Below are 19119 nucleotides of genomic sequence, written 5' to 3' on the forward strand. Positions count from 1 at the left end.
ATTGTAAGCATAACACGATCTTTTATTTGAATGCTTGACATTTTCCCCCAAAGTAATTATTTGATTACGAGAATAATTGCCTTTCGCTTGCAAAATGCATAAAGAAGGAAAAAAAAATTTATTTCAAATGAATGAAGCTAATCCTTCTTTCATTCCTTAAATCTTGTGAATAAAAAATTATGAGAATAATTAATCATATTATTAATAATAGTATAATTTATTAATAAAATATTAAAATTTTAATTTAATAATTAAAATTGAACTTCAACTATTAAAAAATAATTAATCATGTTGCTAATTTCTAAATGTTTCTTCAAAGTTTGGCACCTAACTTAAAAATACAGAAATGACAATTAAGTAGTGCATGATACAGACTTAAATCATTTTTATAGTATTAATTAACATGGTTACGTATATTAAGTTTAAAAAAAAACAAACAAGTACTTCTCCACTAACTTATGTTAGTGCTTAGAAATTAGTAATAAAAATAAAATCAATGAAAAAGAAAAGCATAATAACAATATTTTAGTAGATAATAAATATTATACCTGCGTCGGAGTTAACTGAAGAATATATTAGTTGTATAGTAAATATAAATAAATAAATGGGAAGGCATATCAATATCTAGAATGTCTAATCCACCGGCCTACATATATTTTACTAGATTCGCTCCATAGATTAATGTTGGGCTTTTTTTTTTTTATGAGTAACTAAAGCAAACTTACCAGAATAAGCTGTTACTTGGCCCAACCCGAACTTTTGGCCTAATAGAGCTAAATGGACTCTAATTCAATTGGATGTGAGACAGAATGTGGCTTAGTAGCAAGGGATAATTTCTCTAATAAAGAAGTGGTAAAAGGATGGAAATTTTTGTTTAAAACGTGTTTTAGAATAACGGTGAGATTGGTGGTGAAAAGATTTAAAAAAATAATGATGATTATAAAATTAATAATTCAATAATGAAAATCAAAGTTGTAGCCATAAGATTAAAATTTTAAAATACAGGACAAATGATATTCGAAAATTGACCAAAATTGCTCGATAGCATCACCGGAGGGGCTGCCAAAAGTTAGTTTCAATCGAAAACAAAATTTATTTTGTTCTTTTCATGAGTACCAACAAATTTCAAAGTCCCAAGACTTGGTCAATGAAGGAACATAGATGGCCAAATCGTGGCAGGTGGTCAGCGGAGACAGGTTCTAATGTTTCAATGGCGTTTTTCGGCGGGCATTGTTATTGAGAAATATAAAATGACAAAATCACATCATATTTACAATTTTAAAGAGGAAAGCAAGACTGACTCATACACAAAGAATTTCAAACCAAATTTACTAACAAGACCCTGACGAACAACGTAGAATTAAAAAATTTTACGAATGGAGATATTGAAAGGAAAGCCAGAGTTACTGCACCTATGGTTCGCGCTTGCCCAATCGAAACCTTAAGGTCACGATCAAAGTTTCTTGAGTCTTGACGATACGTAAATGTCATTCTCTGTTAAAGACTTTCTAAGCACGTGTTTACGTGAATCTGGTCAAGTTTGGGCTGCAGCAAAGTCGAAAGCATGTGTTCATTTTCAAATAAAGGATCTTACGCACTCTATATAGATGACAAAATGCAAAGGGGGTGAACTCGCCAGCTGGGGAAGAATGGAATCTGAGGGTTAAATGTAGAGCCTGAAAGTAAATTATAGTGCTCCAAAAAATAAAACTTCAAATTAAATCCTAAAAATTTCTGTGCTCCGCGAATGAGCTTCCAAATTCTTTGGATAAATACCGTAAGGCATTTGTGCTCATTCCCAAAAGGGGAATGAACGCTACCCAAAGTTGACAAATTGGAAAGCTAGCTACTTCAATGAAAGGAAGGAATTGAAGCTTCAAATATTGAAAGTTCAGCTGAAAATGGTGACCGAATCCAGGTGATACCTGGTAAAGACTAAACAGGGCGGTCCGTCAGCCACTGAGAATAAACTTTCTACTTGCTTTATCTTTGAAAAAGACCGCCACTGATAAAGTTCCAGGCGTTGCTCAATCAAGTGAATTTAAAGTTTCAAATTTTATTATTTGGAAAAATTGTAACCATATATTTATTTGATACTTTTACTCTTTTATTATTCTTTGGGTTAACGTCACAAAAGTAAAATATTTAATATAATATTTGGGTTAACAAAAGCACAAGTTTGGTCCCAATGGGAACATAAGACAAATGCAGGTTAAGTTAGAAAAAAAAAAAAAAACTCAAAAAATGAGGAATTGAAGAAATCACAGCCGAATTGGTTGGTGGGCTTGAAGAATGAAAGACTCCCACTAATTGACATGGTCACATTTTTCTTTTGTTTAGCATCAACTGATTCGACCATTGTCCGTTGCCTACGTCAATAAAGATAAGTAACAGAAGTCAGCTCAACTTTTTTTTTTTGTTTTGGAATGGTGTACATCCAGCCGATACTGTATAGAATGTGAGAGGACTGGTTCTTAAGGGAAGTCGACCCACATGCGCTAGCCAGCCTTTGATTAAGGGACGAGCCTTCCTACAATGCTCCAACACTTATTAGCACGATAAGATTGAAACTTTCTTCACGTTCTTCATTCATTGAGGCTTGCTTTGCTTGCTCCAAGTCACCTTTTCCACCTCACAAAAATATGAATAAAATAAAAAAATATTTTAATATTTAATGTGTGGATATGATTACTTGAATTAATAATTACTTGAATAATAAATTATATTTTTTAAATTTTATAATGTTAAATTGATATAAGGTGTTTATTAAATTGTTAGATGTAATGAATGTTAAATTTGTCTTTTTTGCTAACTTAAAAAATTAAAATTAAAATTGTGATTGCAGTAAAAATGGTCCCACAACAGAGGACAGGTGGCCACCACACGCTACATTTATAGTAGTATTTTATCATATTCAAACAGCAAACCCAACCATTTTGGAGAATAAAGGAAGCCGTAACACGGACACCTCACCCTCCATCATAGGCGAGCGAGGGCCCAAATCCCAAACAGCACCCCACGACCGTCTGGAGCTCCATCTATGCCCCCAGTGGGTCCCATCCTCCATCTCCCTCAACCACCAATCATCAGACGACGCGTAGTCTCCGATATTACAACGAGGAACCACGATTGATTCGCTTCAACAGAATACCCGCGATTCCCATTTTTATTTCTCACCCGCATTGAAACGTAAGGAATTTTCTTTTGTTCCTTTTTCTAAATAAAAATATATTTAATTTAATTTACACTTAATTTTTTCTTTCTTCGGCGTCGCGGGTGGCCTTTAAATGGTGACGAGGAAAGTGAGCGGGAACGCGTACAGCTTTCTTTGTTTCCTCTCGACTTAAGCGTCGTACACGATTTTATTATTTCTGCTCGTTACTCTTCTCCTTCTCTCTTTTACATATTCTCTTTTTTTTTCTCTTTGTTTTTGAGATCTGTGCGTTTTTTCCTTTAGCTTCTCTGAAAGCTTCGTTTTGTAAGAACTGGAAACCGTTGCAGGTGCGTTTTAAATCCCTTTCTCAACGTTTAGATCTTTGATTTTTTCGTTTTTTCTGCTCTGTTTCTGTTCTGTTTTTGGATCTGATTACTTCTGCTTGTTGTAGTTTGTATATAAGCTGTTGTATGGAATCCTTGATACGTTTTTCCTTATTTTTTGGGTTTTTTGCCTTAAATTTGTCCGAGTTTAGTTGTTTTTTTTTTTTGCCTTTCTTTTTTTTTCACTTGTTTTGTTGGTGAAAATCATCTGGCATTGATCTTGAGCTCAAATAAATTTTTATCATTTTTGGTGGTTTTGGTTCTTTATTTTCTCCTTTTAGTATTTTCTGTTGATTTAAGTGGTAATAGTTTTGTAGATCTGTGTTTGCTAAGCTATACTCATAAATTTTGTTTCGTTCAAAATATTTTTATAAAAAATCGACTCTGGAATAGCTGTGCGAGGGACTTTGATAGGAAATCATTTTGGTTTTTAAAAAAATCAATTCTCTGCTTGCTCTACCAAACAGAGAGTAAGAAAATTTCTAATAAGCTGAGTTTTTCAGTTGTTTTCTTTTTTTTTTTTTTTCATTTTCTTTTATATTGTTGAGAGTTTTACCTTCAACTGTTTGTTTATGTTACATAGGATGAAACTCTTCTGCTAATTCCAAGCAGAAAAACTCCGTATAGAATGCAAATCATGATAAGTTTTGTGAAAGTGAAACGACTTTTAGCCTATTTGTGGTGAGGGTTTTCTTTTGGTTGCTTGATTTTACAAGCATTTGATTGGTTAAGCAACATGCTCGATAAAAGAAAGGGAAATTAAAATTTGTAACCGATACAATGAAATTTTTACGATCATTGTTTATTCTTATTGCTTCTAACTTGGGAATTTTTTATGGAACTTTTATTGCAGTAAATTTGATTCAACTGCTTGTGAAGTAGTTATTGATTCAATTTTTTGTAACTTACAGTGATGGCTCCTCCAATTGAGACTCCAACCAAGTCCTCTGACTCTTACTTCTTTTCACATCCTCCTTTGAATGAAAGGATTCTTTCATCAATGGCCAGGAGGTCCGTTGCTGCTCACCCGTGGCATGATCTTGAGATCGGTATGCAATGTCAGCTTATGCTGTGTATAGTTTCTTTTGGGTTGTTCCCATAATCTAATAACTTTCTACTTTTTTACTATTTAAAATTTCTGTTATAGGACCTGGAGCTCCAGTGGTTTTCAACTGCGTAAGTATACTAAACGTTACCTTCTTCCCAATTATTAGCATTACATTTTGAATAGCATGTCTGGCATGAGATGAAATGCTTCATAAATTCCTACAAAATATACTCATTTGATTGTCTAACACATTTCTTATATACATTTGGCCTTTTAGATATTTTCAAATGGTCATATTTCTCAGTTATTGTGATCGATATTGATTTGAGAAAACGAATTAAGAATTAACATTTATGCAATTCCCTTAAAAAGTTGAAAGATAGTAAAGTACTTGAGAGTTCTTACTTGATTATTGTTAAATGATGATCTGGTTAATATATATTTGTAGGTGATTGAAATTGGGAAAGGGAGCAAGGTGAAATATGAACTTGACAAGAAAACTGGTCTGATCAAGGTAATTGCTATTTACTACCCAAATGTACTTGCAACACCTTATATACTGCTAATCGTTCGCTGATGAAAGGTGCATAAATTTGCAGGTTGATCGTGTGCTTTACTCATCAGTAGTGTATCCTCACAACTATGGTTTCATCCCTCGTACTCTTTGTGAAGACAATGATCCCATGGATGTCCTAATTATTATGCAGGCACGCTGTTTGATCCCATGTTATTGAAAATATCAGAGTTTAATGTGCAGTTGCATAAAATATTTCATGCTTTGAAACTCTCTCTTGTATCGCTTTGGTTTGTCCAGGGCACTGTGATTGACATGGCCCATAAAAGTGAATCATTGGGTAAAATAATTATGTTGGCCGTACACCTGCCAATGCCGTAATCATTACTTTTAAGGCAATACTTATGTTACCATTGACATACATACAGGAACCAGTTCTCCCAGGATGCTTTCTTCGGGCTAAAGCGCTAGGTCTGATGCCTATGATTGATCAGGTAGACATTAGCCACTGATTAAAATACTCCTGACTCTTGGATATATGTTTAAAAGCGAATAAGAGAAACCGCTCAATTTTGTGAATGCAGGGTGAGAAAGATGACAAGATTATTGCTGTCTGTGCTGACGATCCAGAGTATCGTCACTACAATGATATCAAGGAACTTCCACCCCACCGTTTGGCTGAGATTCGCCGCTTCTTTGAAGACTGTATCCTTGCTAATTATTCTTAGTAGCAAAACAGTTGCTGCATGTTAACTTTCTATTTCCTGATACTAGGAAGGATATCTATTTTAAACTGCTCCTTTCTGTGAAGCATGTTAACTTTCTTTTTCCTTAATAAATACTTCAGACAAAAAGAATGAGAACAAGGAAGTTGCTGTTAATGACTTTCTGCCAGCCTCTACTGCTTATGAGGCAATCCAGCATTCCATGTAAGTGATAGTTCCCCGTCTCTAATTCCCTGTGCCTCTGGCAAGAGAAGTACATGCTGCTTAAATCAGACTTTCTTTTCTCATACTACTTATGGTTGGCATGGTCATGCATCTATAAATGCATTTCCCTTGTTTGAACGAAGATTATTATACGCATCTACATGCTGTCCAGTGTCCAGGTCCCTTGTTTGGCGCATGTGATTCTCTTGTTTTAAACTTTTGCTTGTGGTCCATTTGCATTTATACTCCCTAAATCAGTTTCAAAATAGAGTTTTAATTTCATTTCAACATTCTGTTTTGAAGGAATCTCTATGCGGACTACATTGTGGAAAGTTTGAGGCGGTAGTTGTTCATCGCATCTCCATCCATATATGCATGCCGACTGCACCCTGCACGCAGTGGTTTTGCAACAAAGTAAATGTGTGCTTATCCCTCATAGTACATTTTCTAGGTGAAATGGTTATTTGGTGTTTATTAATTATGACAATTATGCAATGATGATGGCGATAATTTTGCATAAATCTCACTGTAATGATGATGGCTATAAAATTTTTCCTTTGTTGCCTCGATTTTGTTTTTTTTTTTGTTGTATAATAATACCTGTTTGATGTACCATAGTTTACAGTTTTGTGAATTGTTTTATTGTTATTTGTTATTTGTTATTTGCTTAAACAGAATTGCCCGCTATGATGGATATCTTTCTAGTTCTGCAACCCTTTCATTCAGTCCATGTTTTCTTTATTTTTCACTTGCTATGGTTGTCGATAAACAAATGCGAACCATGCTGTTTTTGTATCGAATGCCACCAGTGTGGTAGCCTAGCTTGACCATTGCTCAGAGCAGACAGTTCTGGTGGAAGTCAGAAGTTGGAACATTTTGAATTTGCTGGGACGGGATATGTAGATTTGATGTGTAAAAGCCAGAGCTGAACTCTTGGGCGGCATGGTTATGATCGAGTTCATGGCAAGGAGTTGCAATAGGTTCTAATGATCTATTAAAAATTAATTTTTAAAAATAATTAAATGAAACAACGAAATTAAATTTTTAAAAAAGTTTATTCCCCGTGAGCAAAAATTTTAAAACTACAATATTTTCTTAACACCCTCAAATATATCAATTTTATTTATATTGAATAAAAATTTTAAATTTTTTATTCAAATTAAAAAAGAGAGTATTATATTATAAGAATAATAATATTTATAATTTTAAATTTTTATTAGATACGAAATAAAAATGTATAATATAAAATTCATCTTGTATTTACATATATAATTTTATATATTTAATAAATAAATTTTTTATTAAATAATATAAATTATTATTTTAAGTTAATTAGAATTAATAAATTTTATTAAAAATATATATTAATATATATTTATAAAAAACTTATTTAAATATATAAAATAAAATTTAAAAAGATAAATTTTTATTTTTATTTTTGAAAAAATTTATAAATATAAAAATTACTTATATCCATTAAATTTTTATAAAAGTAAAGATAAGAATAAATTTAAAATATTCTATTCGCATAAAGATAAAAACATATATAATATAAAAATCTAAAAATAAAGATAAAAATCCTCTGCCGAACCACACGCGCATTAACATCCTAGTTACCAACCACGTATGCCCACTTTACCTCCATAATTAGGAATCATACCAATTCCTAAAAAATCTGCAGAAACGCCCTCTCCTCTCAGATTAGCCTCACAAAACCCAAAACCCTCTCTCTTTCCCTAAAACCCTAAGCCACTCTTTTCACGGTCAAAAGACAAAAGAAAACACGATGAGCTCCGTCACCAACACAACCAACTTCGACAGCCTCCTACTCCAAACCCTGATGAGAAGACTCCAAATCTGTCCAAACAACAACAACAACAGCCCCTTTCTCACCCAATCCCTCGAAGACCTCCTCGTCGACGCCGCCAATTTGTCTGATTCCGACTCCGACGATACCAACAAAGCCCAACTCGCCAAAGAGGAATCCAAGCTCGAAAAAGAAATTATCCGGATCATCCTTTCAGGAAAAACCGACCCTTTAAAACCCAACTCTGGTCAAGCCGTTACCATCAACGACCACCATATTTGCGTCACTTTTCAAGAAGAAAAGGGATCGGATTATCGGGTTTGGGAGTGGCATGGGCATATAATGTTGTTTGATGAAGAGAATGGATTTACGCCTGAATACATTTACGGCAATTACTTTGAGAGATTGCAGGGGAAGCCGCTTGTTGCACGTGTTAAGGAAGAGAAAGAGAAGGAGGTGGAGGAAGATGAGGAGGAGGACGAGAAGGTTGCGAATTTGGGATTGAGGGAGTTGATTGATGGAGCTGCTGATTCGGGTGGGGGTCGGATTCTTCACAGGAATATTAATGCCGGTTCTCCAAGGTTTATATAAATGTAAAATACCCTTTCATTTATCTTCGCATTTGTACTCAAATTTGATGCTATTTTTGATGTTTTGAAGTCTGTTTTTTTGGGGTTCGAAATTTAACTGTGAAATTGGAAATATTTCGTTCTTTAGCTTCTGGTTTTTCCTTCTTGTGCATGTGAAAAGCAAGTTTTAACCAACTCTCTCATCCAATCTTATTGTTTTGTTAAAGTGTGTACTTGGTTTGTAAGTCTTTTGTAGAAAAAGAAAATGATAGTGTTTAATTGAAACTGATTTGGAAACGTGAAGATATAGTGATTGCAATCATGTCAAATACCGCTGTTAGATTATGTACCAAATATATATATATATATATATACACACACTGATGTTAGATGCAGGGTCTTATATATGGCTTTTGGTCAAGTATTAGTTTTGTAATACATGTAATCATAACAAATTGCTGGCAGTGGTATTGCTGCTGGCAGCAGTGAGTGGTATGTTGGCAGTTATGGAATGATATGAATCACTTGCAATGGTAATTGAACCTTTTTCATGCTCGTATTCACAACGGAGGTGTGTCTGATATGCAATAATAGCAGTCATCTCACATGATTAGAAAACAATTGGAACATTTATTTTGTTGTTTGTCATCATTCAGCAGAAAAATGAATTAGCTTGAGCTACCGAGAGCATAATTATTGTCTGATTTCTTATTTTAATTTTTGGTGAACCATCATCTGTATTAGATACAAGAGATGTAAGGAAAGAAGCCAGTATTTTTGGATGTTAAGAAATGGAATGGAAAGTCTGTTTGATGTTTGAGAACAACTTATTGGATTTTAGTTGGGTTTAAAACTCCGTCTGTATTTGTAGTACATTTATAACCTCAAACAATATTGATGATTAGATATTGGAGACAAGTATCACAAAATGACACATAAGGAAAATAAAACAATTTTACAGGAATCGAATGTCTTGAGTTATTTAGTCTTGACTTCATTTTTTAACTTACATTTGAGTGCTTGGTTGTATTATTTCTATGAGCTTTCCAATGAATAAATGTTCAATCATTCATTTTTTCCCCTTTTGAAACAGGATCTAGATCAGAAGTTTACTTCATGCTTTTTGGGTTTCAAAAGGAGAAGGCTATCAATCAATGCCTCATTCAGTTAATGCTTGAAGCTTTTGGTTGATACCATGATGCATGCTACTGAGCGGGCAAAGGTTTCATCTGGTTTCTTCTATGGTTTTAGCATATGAAATATGGAATTCGGATACCAATAGAAGCTGTTTTCTTTGTATAACAAGACCTCATTTTGTTGAAACAGGTTTTTTTTCGTTTATGAGTTGAATATCTATATGCATCAGTCTGCTAATTAGAGTTTGTTCATTTGTATGATGTTTGGCAATAACATGGTCTCATTTTGGTGTCCTACTGGTGCTTGAAGTTTTTTTTTGAATTGGCTATAACCAATGTTATCTCGCTTTCTCCCCTCCCCCCTCTTGACCATTCCTATGTTGATTTTTGTGGTATCTTTGATTGTCATTAGATTTTGTCGTTTATACCATGAAGTTCTTCAGTTTTAGAATGTGTGATCATTTGATTACCATTCCTTTACGCGAGAAGCCTAATCCTCTGGGTTTATAGCAATCTCATCAGCCATTGCCTAGGTTATAATCATAGCCAATGAATAAATTTTACATCGTTATAATTTTCAGTTGATTTTTTTTTGGGTTGGGGGGGTTGTTCTTATTAATCGACGGACCATAAATAAAAGATACATGAATTAAATATCAAAGTATTTGGTTCGACAATAAATTTATTTATTCTCTGGTTTTGACTTTTGAAGACAAAGCATACTGGCCCAATTTCAATGCTTTGTATTGGGCATTGGGCCATGGAGATTGACAAATTGCAGATTTAGAACAGATTCCAAATGCAAAGCCCAGTCATTTTCCGGTTTCCTCGATTAATAACATTATCTCAACCGTCCACGTCTCTCCCTGCACAGCGCCTCAGATCGAGTCGACTCAAACAAGGCCACATCATCGATCCGCGTGAAACTCAATCAACCAATCAAATTCCATCTCACCTCTGTATATAATGAATCCTATCTCGCCTCTCATTCTTCAACCGAACTCCCTCAAATAACTCTTGCCCGATTCTTTCTCATTGGGTTCACCGTCTCTTGAAAGCTACAATTTTTCGTCCCATCTTCATAATCAATGGCACCAAAGGCCGAGAAAAAGCCGGTGGCGGAGAAAGCCCCAGCAACACCGGCAGAGAAAAGGCCAAAGGCGGAGAAAAAGATCTCAAAAGAGGGCGGAGAAAAGAAAAAGAAGAAGATTAAGAAAAGCACAGAGACGTACAAGATTTACATTTTCAAGGTATTGAAACAGGTTCATCCTGATATTGGGATCTCAAGCAAAGCCATGGGGATTATGAACAGTTTCATCAACGATATCTTTGAGAAACTGGCTCAGGAGGCTTCGAGATTGGCTAGATACAATAAGAAGCCGACGATTACGTCGAGGGAGATCCAGACGGCGGTTAGATTGGTCTTGCCTGGTGAATTGGCCAAACACGCTGTCTCTGAAGGAACCAAGGCGGTTACCAAGTTTACCAGTTCTTAGATTTGTTGGTTTGGTTCAGATCGGAATCCAATTGGTGAATTCAGTTTCTGATTTTATTTTATTTTATTTTTTAAAAAATAATGCTTTAACGTTCTAGCTGTAATGGATAGAAAAATGGAAATGGGTTCAACTTTTTTTAATACAATATTTTTGGATTTAGTAATTATGAGTTTAAATATTTATCTATTTTTTGCTATAATCGTTGGTTTGGGCGATAAAATGGGAAATGAAGAGTTGGATTGAGATGGAGGATGATAATATAGAATATAAAACGACGTGATGATATAAATATGATATAAATAAAAAATATTATATAATTAAAAATTTTAATAATAATTATATATACTTAATAAAACTTAAAAAATATTTTATATTTTTATGTTAATATTAGTTATGATACTAATTGTTAGATTTAATAAATTCATAGACAAGAGTGAATATTACGTCATAAGATTTTTTTTTTTTCCGACTCGTGATTTTGATGTTTCGTTGGACTTGTCTCAACGGTTTGTGATGGATTCCAATTCCAAAGAACGTCCAAGAACGTAGGGGAAGAGAGGTAGATTGTTGAACAAACAATTGAGGTGGAAAGACAGTTATGGGGTGGTTGAAGGTTCAAGTCGTAGGAATAAATGTTACTTTTCCAACCAAGAATTTAAGAGGAGGGAAAACGTATCCAGAATTTCTCTGAGGTGAGTTCAGGTCAAGACATGAAGTGAACGGGAAGCAAACTGAGAGTTGAACAACAGAGAATTAATAGAATGGCCATAGATTCCTACCTGACATCAACATTTTTCTACAACCAGAATACACAAATGAAGCTACTTACACAAGATAAATAAGAAGCAAAGACTAGACTAGGCCTTCTTGTGTGACTTCTTTGGAGACTTTGTAGCCTTGGATGATGACTTAGGTTGTATTTGGATACGTGATTAAATTAATTTCAATAAAATTTTTAAAAAATAATAATTATTATTATAGTTATAATTAAAAAAATATATTATAACTTTAATTAAAATTTTTTATATTAAATAAATTTTATTAAAATTAATATTTAAATTTAATTAATAATATAATCACATTACATCAAAATTACGATAAAATCCAAATCTAATTTTAAGTAGGTGCCACGTCATTTATAAAGCGGTTGAAATCAAGTGACAAAGATCAACGGTGTTTTATTTTTCTTCGTAACTAACTATCAGTGGGCCTAGTTGAGCCCATAGCGCAACCTATTTGAGAGTAAGCCCACTTTGAACGAAGTTGAGTCATTATTTTATTAATATTATTTAAATATAAATATTGATTTAATATCTTTGATAAACATCAGCAAAAAAAAAATCCCAGTCAGAGAAGAAAAAAGGTGCAAATGATTGAAACGTGTACGTTCCTGATTCGGTCTTAAATACCGCCAATATCCATTGACTCTCACAAGATTCTTTTCTCTTTGTGTTAGGCTATTAGCGTAGTATATCTGTTTCTCTTCTTTTCCTTCGCTGTTCCCATCCACTTCCTCTGCTTCTTACCAAATGTTTTTTATTAGGGTTTTTTCATCTTAATCTCGATCGATCGAAGAAATAAGAGAAAATTTTAGGGTTTTTTCTCGTACAAATTAGGGTTTCGAAGAGCATAAGAAGATAACATGCCTTCGTTACCTTTCGAATCGATTTTGCCTCCGTTGATCCCTTCTTTGACTCCTTTTCATACTGGTTTATGTTTCCATTGTTCGAAACATCTTGAAAAAAGTGATCGGCGTGGTAATCTTAGTTAACATTTTTCAATCAATCATTAAATTTTTTTTAGTGATTTTGTTCCGTCTTTCTTCTCTCTCCTTTTTCCTCTGTGTTTTCCGTCTTCTTCTAGATTCTTCTTTTTATTTTATATGTTATTACCGTACGATCAGAAGAATCTAGTTTATTCAGAAAATCGGAGGTTTTGTTCGATCGTGAACTGGGGATTGTTCTTTTCGGAGGTTTTAAGGTTTTGAATTGATTGCAGGAACTGTCTTAATAAAGGTATAATCTTATCCATTTAGCACGTGCTATCCGCACGTGTACTGAACAGCCATTGGATGCTTGAATTGTTTATTGAAATGTTACTCGTCAAAGAATGAATCCCAGAAATTTTTGTTGCAATTTCTTCTTTCCTATTTTATTTGTTCATAATGTTTCAATTTTGAGTTCATCTTAATTATATGTTTTTTTTTTCTCTTCAAAGACTAATAATGGGATTTTTTTTCCACTTCTTATTGATCAATCCGATGAGATTTTGTTCAGGTTTTGTATCCATTGGTATTGGAAATGGACATATTGGGAGAGGTTTATGATCTCAGTGACATAAAGCAAGCTCTGCTTCATGCTTGTTTGAATGAATGTGATAATAAATCTGATGTGGAAGAGTTAGTTGAACAGGGACATCAAAGCAAACCTCGTGAAAAGTTTTTAGGCAAGTGTGCTTCATTTCCTTCTGCTGTATCTCCTTCTGGAGATGATGATGAAATTGAAACTGCATTGAGGCGAATGTTCTCAGAGGATTCTGTGCAGTCACCTTACTCCCACGCAATTTCTTTGCCTGTAAGAATCTTTAGTTAGGCCTTTGTTTGTTTAAGTTTCGGTAGGTCCATTAACCCCTCTTTTTATCCATTCGTTCTTGCATTTAACCTCAACAGACTCCCATGAAGCTAGTGTCTGCCCTTAAAGTTGGCCGTGAGAAAAGGGGATTAGCACGGATGAACCTGACAGTGACATGGGCCCCTGATGTGTATGATCCTCCGCCAACGTCAGTATCGCACACAGTTAGGGGCAAAAAGCAGCAGAAGTCGAAGAAGAACAATGACAAGAAGAAAATTGGAAAGAGAGGGCAGAAGGGAAACAACTCCTCACGTGGTAGTGGTGGTGGTGGTAAAGACAACAAACAGTTTCGCAGAGGCTGTGGGAGTTCTGATCGGTGTTATAAACCATTGCAGGTTCAGGGTAGAGTAGTCAACGCCGCTGGTGACCTTGATGGTTTCAATGTTGGCAGTCCAGCCCCATATTGTGGGAGTAGTTTTCTGAAAAATTCACCCACTCGGGTGCACTACTCTGTGGCTTAGGCTCCATGAGTAAATCTCTCTCCTTTCTCATCATGGAGAAAGGACCTTGCTTTTTGTAGATAAATAAGCTCTTTTTTATTATGGATATTTGATTTAGTGCAATTATCAAGTGGTCTCTCAGGCTAGGCTCATTGGGCGCAGGTTTCTGGATCCACTTTCTTAGTCAGTTGAAGAAGAGAGTTCACCAAGACGAAGAAAGACTTTGTTGTTTTGATAATGGTGTGGGAACCTGAACTGTCTTTTGCTTTGTAAATAGAATATTATTATTAGTGCTTGATGACAAGACTGGCGAATGAAATGGAGTTTTATGCTTATTATTTATCAGTTTGTGAACTTACATAATATTTCCTGTAGGAAACATGCCTTCTAAATCCATTAAGTTTGCAACATAACTATGCACGCAGGTTCTTCGTTTTTGCTGTTGGCCTTTTTGCAAGAGTCTAAAATCACACAATGTCTTCTATGCAACAGGGCATTGTAACTTTCCATGTAAAAATGTCTTCTATGTTGTATATTCTGCGTTTATTTTGACGTAGTCGTAACTTAAATCACACCCCCATGCTTTACCATAGCCTGGTCCATCACCTGTTGCAGGTCAATCAAAAACATTAAGATCCCATGACGATCAGATGGTAAAGGTTAAGGCAATGTTTGTGTCAAATTTGGTGTAACTTACCAACAACAATTTTAATTTCCACCGTTCCATGTGTCTCACCAGCTTTACTAAGATAGTTGCTGGCTGCCACCCTGAAATTATATATAGGGCAATTATGATTAGGAGTAACAGGTTTGATTTTCGACTAATTCACGAGGTCACTCTAAATAACTCGTAAATTCTCCTTAGGATACTGAAGATCTAATCAGGTTTATCTAATAATGATGCATCAAAAGCACTAGATAAGTGCATGATATATATGTGGTTCCACAATTAATCTCAAAATCTATCCTGTGACTGCTTTCTTTCTAGCATGTCATTTTATGTTTTTTGCATTGTCAGAAGGAACCGACAGCAACAAAGAGCAAACTTTACCTGTCGAACTCAAGTGGTTGCCCGCCATCCATGAGCATAATATCTCCAAGCAGTATCTGCAGGTTGTTTGAGTCAAAAGAAATCCCTGCATAGCCAGCAGCAGCAGCTATACGTCCCCAGTTCGGGTCTCTCCCATATACAGCAGCCTAACAGTATTAATTATATTAGAAAATGCTAAGATTAACTGTTAGATGGATTTTATTTAAAAGTTCATGCCTTGACAAGTGAAGAAGCAGCCACTGAGCGTGCAATCTTTCCTGCTACAGCCTCTCCTTTTGCACCAGTTACAGTGACCTGCATCTCTAGGTTAGTGTTCACCTAAACTCCATTACATAAGAAAAAAGAGACCACCCAAGAGATTTTTGCAGCCTAAAACTTCAAATGCATTAGTGCCCAATATCAGAGCAAGTTGTTAGTTAAAGTGGCTTAATATCAGTGGTCTCTTGAGTTGAGTGGGCAGATGTATGCTATTCAACTTGGTTCATTCAGTAAGAAAGATCTTTCTAGGGTCAAAAAAGAGAGGAAAGAAAGAATTGAAGAATGCAGACCTCAATTAAACACGTAGCTCCTTCTCCATCCCAAGCTATTGATTTGGCAAGACCTTGCATTACCTGAGAAGAGATATGTTAAAATTTCAAGTAAATTCATTCCAAACACTGGTTTAAATCAAAAGGCTAACCCAAGTGCTATCATCCCAAAAATTTACCAAACTCTAGTAGTTTGTGATATAGATAAATTTTGATATTTGTGTTAACATTGCCAGAAAAAGAAAAGCAAATATGCAATCAACTATAAATTTCGAGATGTGTAGATGGGATGCTATGTATTTATTCATTGTATAAGAAACCTAATTTAAACTGGATAGGTTCAAGGAAAAGCTCAATTGCAGCCAAACTTACTGCATCAAGACCAGTTTGAAGTAGTGCAGCCTCGTAACTGTTCATAGAAGTGATCCAATTTGATCCAGCTAACCCACTAGCAAAAGCAATGACTGTATCATTGGTACTGGTATCTCCATCAACCTGTAGCAAAACAATAAGCGAACTAGCTAAAGACAAAGCAGAGACCAAATAGACCATGTCATGGAAGAAAAGGAGTCCATTCAACCAAGATATCACCTAATTGAAATAAGTAACAGGGAGGGTTAAAAGCAATGAAGTTACATACAGTGATTTGGTTGAAACTGCGGCTTACGGCAACCTGAACCATCTTCCTCCAGACATCACTTTCAACTAGGGCATCAGTTGTTATTACCTGAAAGAGGCATCAACCTTGATAATAGAATTGGAGTTATATGCTATAGAAAAGTTAGAAACACTCGAAAGACATACACCAAGCATGGTTGCCATATTAGGGTGGATCATCCCAGAACCTTTTGCCATTCCCCCAACTCTTATACTTGTCCCTCCAACCTGAGAAAATTAATTATTTATCCAATGACATAAGATACAATTAATAAAAGACTTGATTCTTAAGAAGCCTTCAAGTTCTACAGTGTTGAGACAATTCTATCATCTTAATTGGAAAAGATATTGATTTCTGACAAACAATTACCAAATAATAGCAAAAAGCATATTAAATTGTTATCCCTTTGAAACTATTACTTACCTCAAATTCAATTGCAACACTCTTTCTAACGAGGTCAGTTGTGGTAATTGCCACTGCAGCAGAATCTGCCCTGAACCACAATTTGACCAATGGTGTTTAAGCAAAATTTGAAATACAACCACACAAAAGACCAATTATGGAATCATTTGCAGATATACAATTTAATTCCTGCACATCTAAGTGTTAGGCCTCTAGTCCTAGTTGTAATTTAACAACAATGGAAAAATACCATTATAAATAACTTCATGGATCAGACTAAGTGTGCTTAGTCCTTTGCATAAGTGTGGAAGCATGTGAAATAAACCCCACCCAACTCCAAAACCAAAAAAAAAAAAAAAAAAGTATAAGAAGTACCCCTTAATAGATGGTGATAGCGAATTAACTAGCCTTGGAAGTGAACTCAAAAGTGCTTCCTGCATATCACATTATCAACAGAATATCCACTTAAGAATGAGAATCATGGATTGTATTACATCAGTCTGGAAAAAAGAATGTACTCGCAATTCACTTCAATGGCTCACTAATAGATCAGCATAACAAGCAAGCATATAAATGGGATGCACATGTTCAAGGTAGAAGGATAAAGGGATCTGCACCTTCTTTATTCTATGACCAATCACACCAGTGGATTCAATCAACACTTCCTCAGGCCTTATTTGAAGGATCTGCAACAATACAAACGAAAAAAGAGAGTGAAAAAGAATTCAGCCTGTAGAAAGATCTCTATGAGTACAAGGAACTTTATGCTCTAAAAGTTGCATACTGTAGCAAGGGCATTTGCGCATTCTATCACATCCTGGTAACCAGCATCACCCTGAAAATCATTGGAAGGTCAATTAGCCATGTAAAGCCTGATTTAATCTGGCATGTCTGAAACACAATAAGAAAATAGTCAAATACTGATTCTTTTCCCATGTTTAAGACGCACAAAAAAATGGAGCACATTTAAATGCGCTACACTCTTCAATAAGCAAATGACTTCCAGATAAAGACCAAAGAAATATAGAAAATAATGCTACTTTGACAAACCGTTGCTGCATTGGCCTGACCAGCATTTATTAACACAGCACGCGCCTGACAAGATGCATGATTTAGTCATTAGCCATATAACATGGAAAATCAAACCAAATATATATAACTGAACTGGGCAGATATACTGACATACATACCAAAAGAACATCTACTAGGCATAAGCTAAGAAATCCCACAAAGGCAATTCAAAATCAAATTATTTCTTTAGTTCAAGACTAAGTTTACAAGAACATCGTCCTTCCTATATAAGGATGAATAAGATAGCCAATCTGACATACCGTTTTGGTACTATTCAGCACATTTTTGCAGTACACCACCGGTGCTGCTGCAACCACATTTGTAGTAAATGCTCCTGGGAATAGAATTCCAAAGAAGTTATAAAATAGCCAGAAACTCGACACTATTTTCAGAATAAACTAAAGTTTTTTTTAAAAATGAAATATACAATAATGTTTCTAAATATACAATAAGCATCCAAAATTCCACCTGCAACATTGGCATCGACGTCGCAAGTGACAAGCGCAAGATCGGGTTTTTCTCCTTTAGCGCGTAATCCACCATATAAGCCGGCAGCTTTAAATCCCTTAGCCGCGGTAACTCCCCCCGGAATCTATGAAATCGCAACCGGAAAAAAAAGGATAAAATTCGCAAAATTAGATAGAAAAAAATCAAAAATAAAAAAGAATTAATAATCGAATAATAATCAAGTGGCAGACCTGCTTCCACACTCCATCAGGGAGAAGAATAGGAGCTGCTGGTATATAATTGGACGCCTCATTAACGTTTGATGCAGCCGCAAATACTTTAAAATCCGCCTTTGACGAACAAATAGAGCTTATAATCTGCAAAAAAAAAATGAAAAAAGGAACTTAAAAAAATATGTTGTTTCAGGGCAGCCAAACAGAGACTTTAAGCGGAAAAGGAGAAAATGGAGTTTGACCTTACTATGGGAAGACATATCAGAGAATTTCAAAGAGACGAAATGCGGAGCACATGAATACATTTTTGCACGAAAGCGTGTGAAGCTCAGGGAATCTTTTGGCTTTTTTTTTTTAATTTTTGGAGGGGGTTTGAAAACGGAGAGAAGAAATGGAAGAAAACGAGAGAGATTTAATGAGGGTTTATGGGCGGCGGCGGCGGAGTTGAGTGGCGGCCCGACGGAATAAATTTCTTCACGTGGAATCCACGCCGTTCTTTCACTAATAATTGCGTTAGTATTGGTAATAAACTTGTTTTATTAACCCGAACTTATCTGGTTTTGGGCCGAGTTGCCTTTTTTATTGTTTGCTCACCCAAGCCCAATTCAAGTGGTCGAAAGCATA

General features: G+C 35.1%; 5 protein-coding genes across 10 annotated transcripts; 4 read left to right on the forward strand and 1 right to left on the reverse strand.

The window, feature by feature from the left end:
• Window positions 1–3316: 3316 nt before the first annotated feature.
• LOC111294275 (soluble inorganic pyrophosphatase 4) lies at window positions 3317–6683 on the forward strand. Of its 2 annotated transcripts, none has more exons than XM_089744110.1 (9): window positions 3317–3501; window positions 4391–4586; window positions 4685–4713; window positions 5034–5099; window positions 5185–5292; window positions 5528–5593; window positions 5684–5804; window positions 5947–6028; window positions 6332–6683. In XM_089744110.1, the coding sequence occupies exons 2-9, from the start codon at window positions 4451–4453 to the stop codon at window positions 6372–6374; spliced, it is 651 nt and encodes a 216-aa protein (XP_089600236.1). In that variant the 5' UTR covers window positions 3317–3501; window positions 4391–4450; the 3' UTR covers window positions 6375–6683. The 2 variants fall into 2 exon arrangements, with proteins under 2 accessions (XP_089600236.1, XP_022743268.1); XM_022887533.2 differs by having other exon boundaries at window positions 4449–4586.
• A 981-nt stretch (window positions 6684–7664) lies between these two features.
• On the forward strand, window positions 7665–9837 carry LOC111294174 (uncharacterized). Of its 2 annotated transcripts, none has more exons than XM_022887376.2 (2): window positions 7665–8428; window positions 9498–9837. In XM_022887376.2, the coding sequence occupies exon 1, from the start codon at window positions 7815–7817 to the stop codon at window positions 8424–8426; it is 612 nt and encodes a 203-aa protein (XP_022743111.2). In that variant the 5' UTR covers window positions 7665–7814; the 3' UTR covers window positions 8427–8428; window positions 9498–9837. The 2 variants fall into 2 exon arrangements, with proteins under 2 accessions (XP_022743111.2, XP_089600237.1); XM_089744111.1 differs by having other exon boundaries at window positions 7665–8416.
• Window positions 9838–10479: 642 nt separating this feature from the next.
• LOC111294175 (histone H2B.9) lies at window positions 10480–11199 on the forward strand. Its single transcript, XM_022887379.2, has one exon. It carries the CDS (start codon window positions 10629–10631, stop codon window positions 11034–11036), a length of 408 nt encoding a protein of 135 aa, XP_022743114.1. The 5' UTR covers window positions 10480–10628; the 3' UTR covers window positions 11037–11199.
• A 1162-nt stretch (window positions 11200–12361) lies between these two features.
• Window positions 12362–14451, forward strand: LOC111293611 (uncharacterized). Its single transcript, XM_022886421.2, has 3 exons — window positions 12362–13051; window positions 13313–13609; window positions 13705–14451. Exons 2-3 carry the CDS (start codon window positions 13337–13339, stop codon window positions 14125–14127), a joined length of 696 nt encoding a protein of 231 aa, XP_022742156.1. The 5' UTR covers window positions 12362–13051; window positions 13313–13336; the 3' UTR covers window positions 14128–14451.
• LOC111293610 (arginine biosynthesis bifunctional protein ArgJ, chloroplastic-like) lies at window positions 14414–18999 on the reverse strand. 4 transcript variants are annotated; one of them, XM_022886419.2, is made up of 17 exons: window positions 18738–18999; window positions 18514–18639; window positions 18284–18407; window positions 18076–18149; window positions 17795–17839; window positions 17529–17579; window positions 17362–17430; window positions 17120–17178; window positions 16766–16835; window positions 16489–16569; window positions 16325–16411; window positions 16057–16179; window positions 15706–15768; window positions 15374–15451; window positions 15158–15303; window positions 14804–14874; window positions 14414–14712 (listed from the first exon to the last, which is right to left on the reverse strand). In XM_022886419.2, the coding sequence occupies exons 1-17, from the start codon at window positions 18798–18800 to the stop codon at window positions 14630–14632; spliced, it is 1413 nt and encodes a 470-aa protein (XP_022742154.1). In that variant the 5' UTR covers window positions 18801–18999; the 3' UTR covers window positions 14414–14629. The 4 variants fall into 4 exon arrangements, with proteins under 4 accessions (XP_022742154.1, XP_089600232.1, XP_022742152.1 ...); XM_089744106.1 differs by having other exon boundaries at window positions 15374–15475; XM_022886417.2 differs by having other exon boundaries at window positions 18514–18665; window positions 18743–18995.
• Between the last annotated feature and the right edge of the window lie 120 nt (window positions 19000–19119).

This window comes from Durio zibethinus, chromosome 14 (genome assembly GCF_047325235.1).
Source record: "Durio zibethinus cultivar Kanyao isolate XHJ-2024 chromosome 14, ASM4732523v1, whole genome shotgun sequence".
Lineage (NCBI taxonomy): Eukaryota > Viridiplantae > Streptophyta > Magnoliopsida > Malvales > Malvaceae > Durio > Durio zibethinus.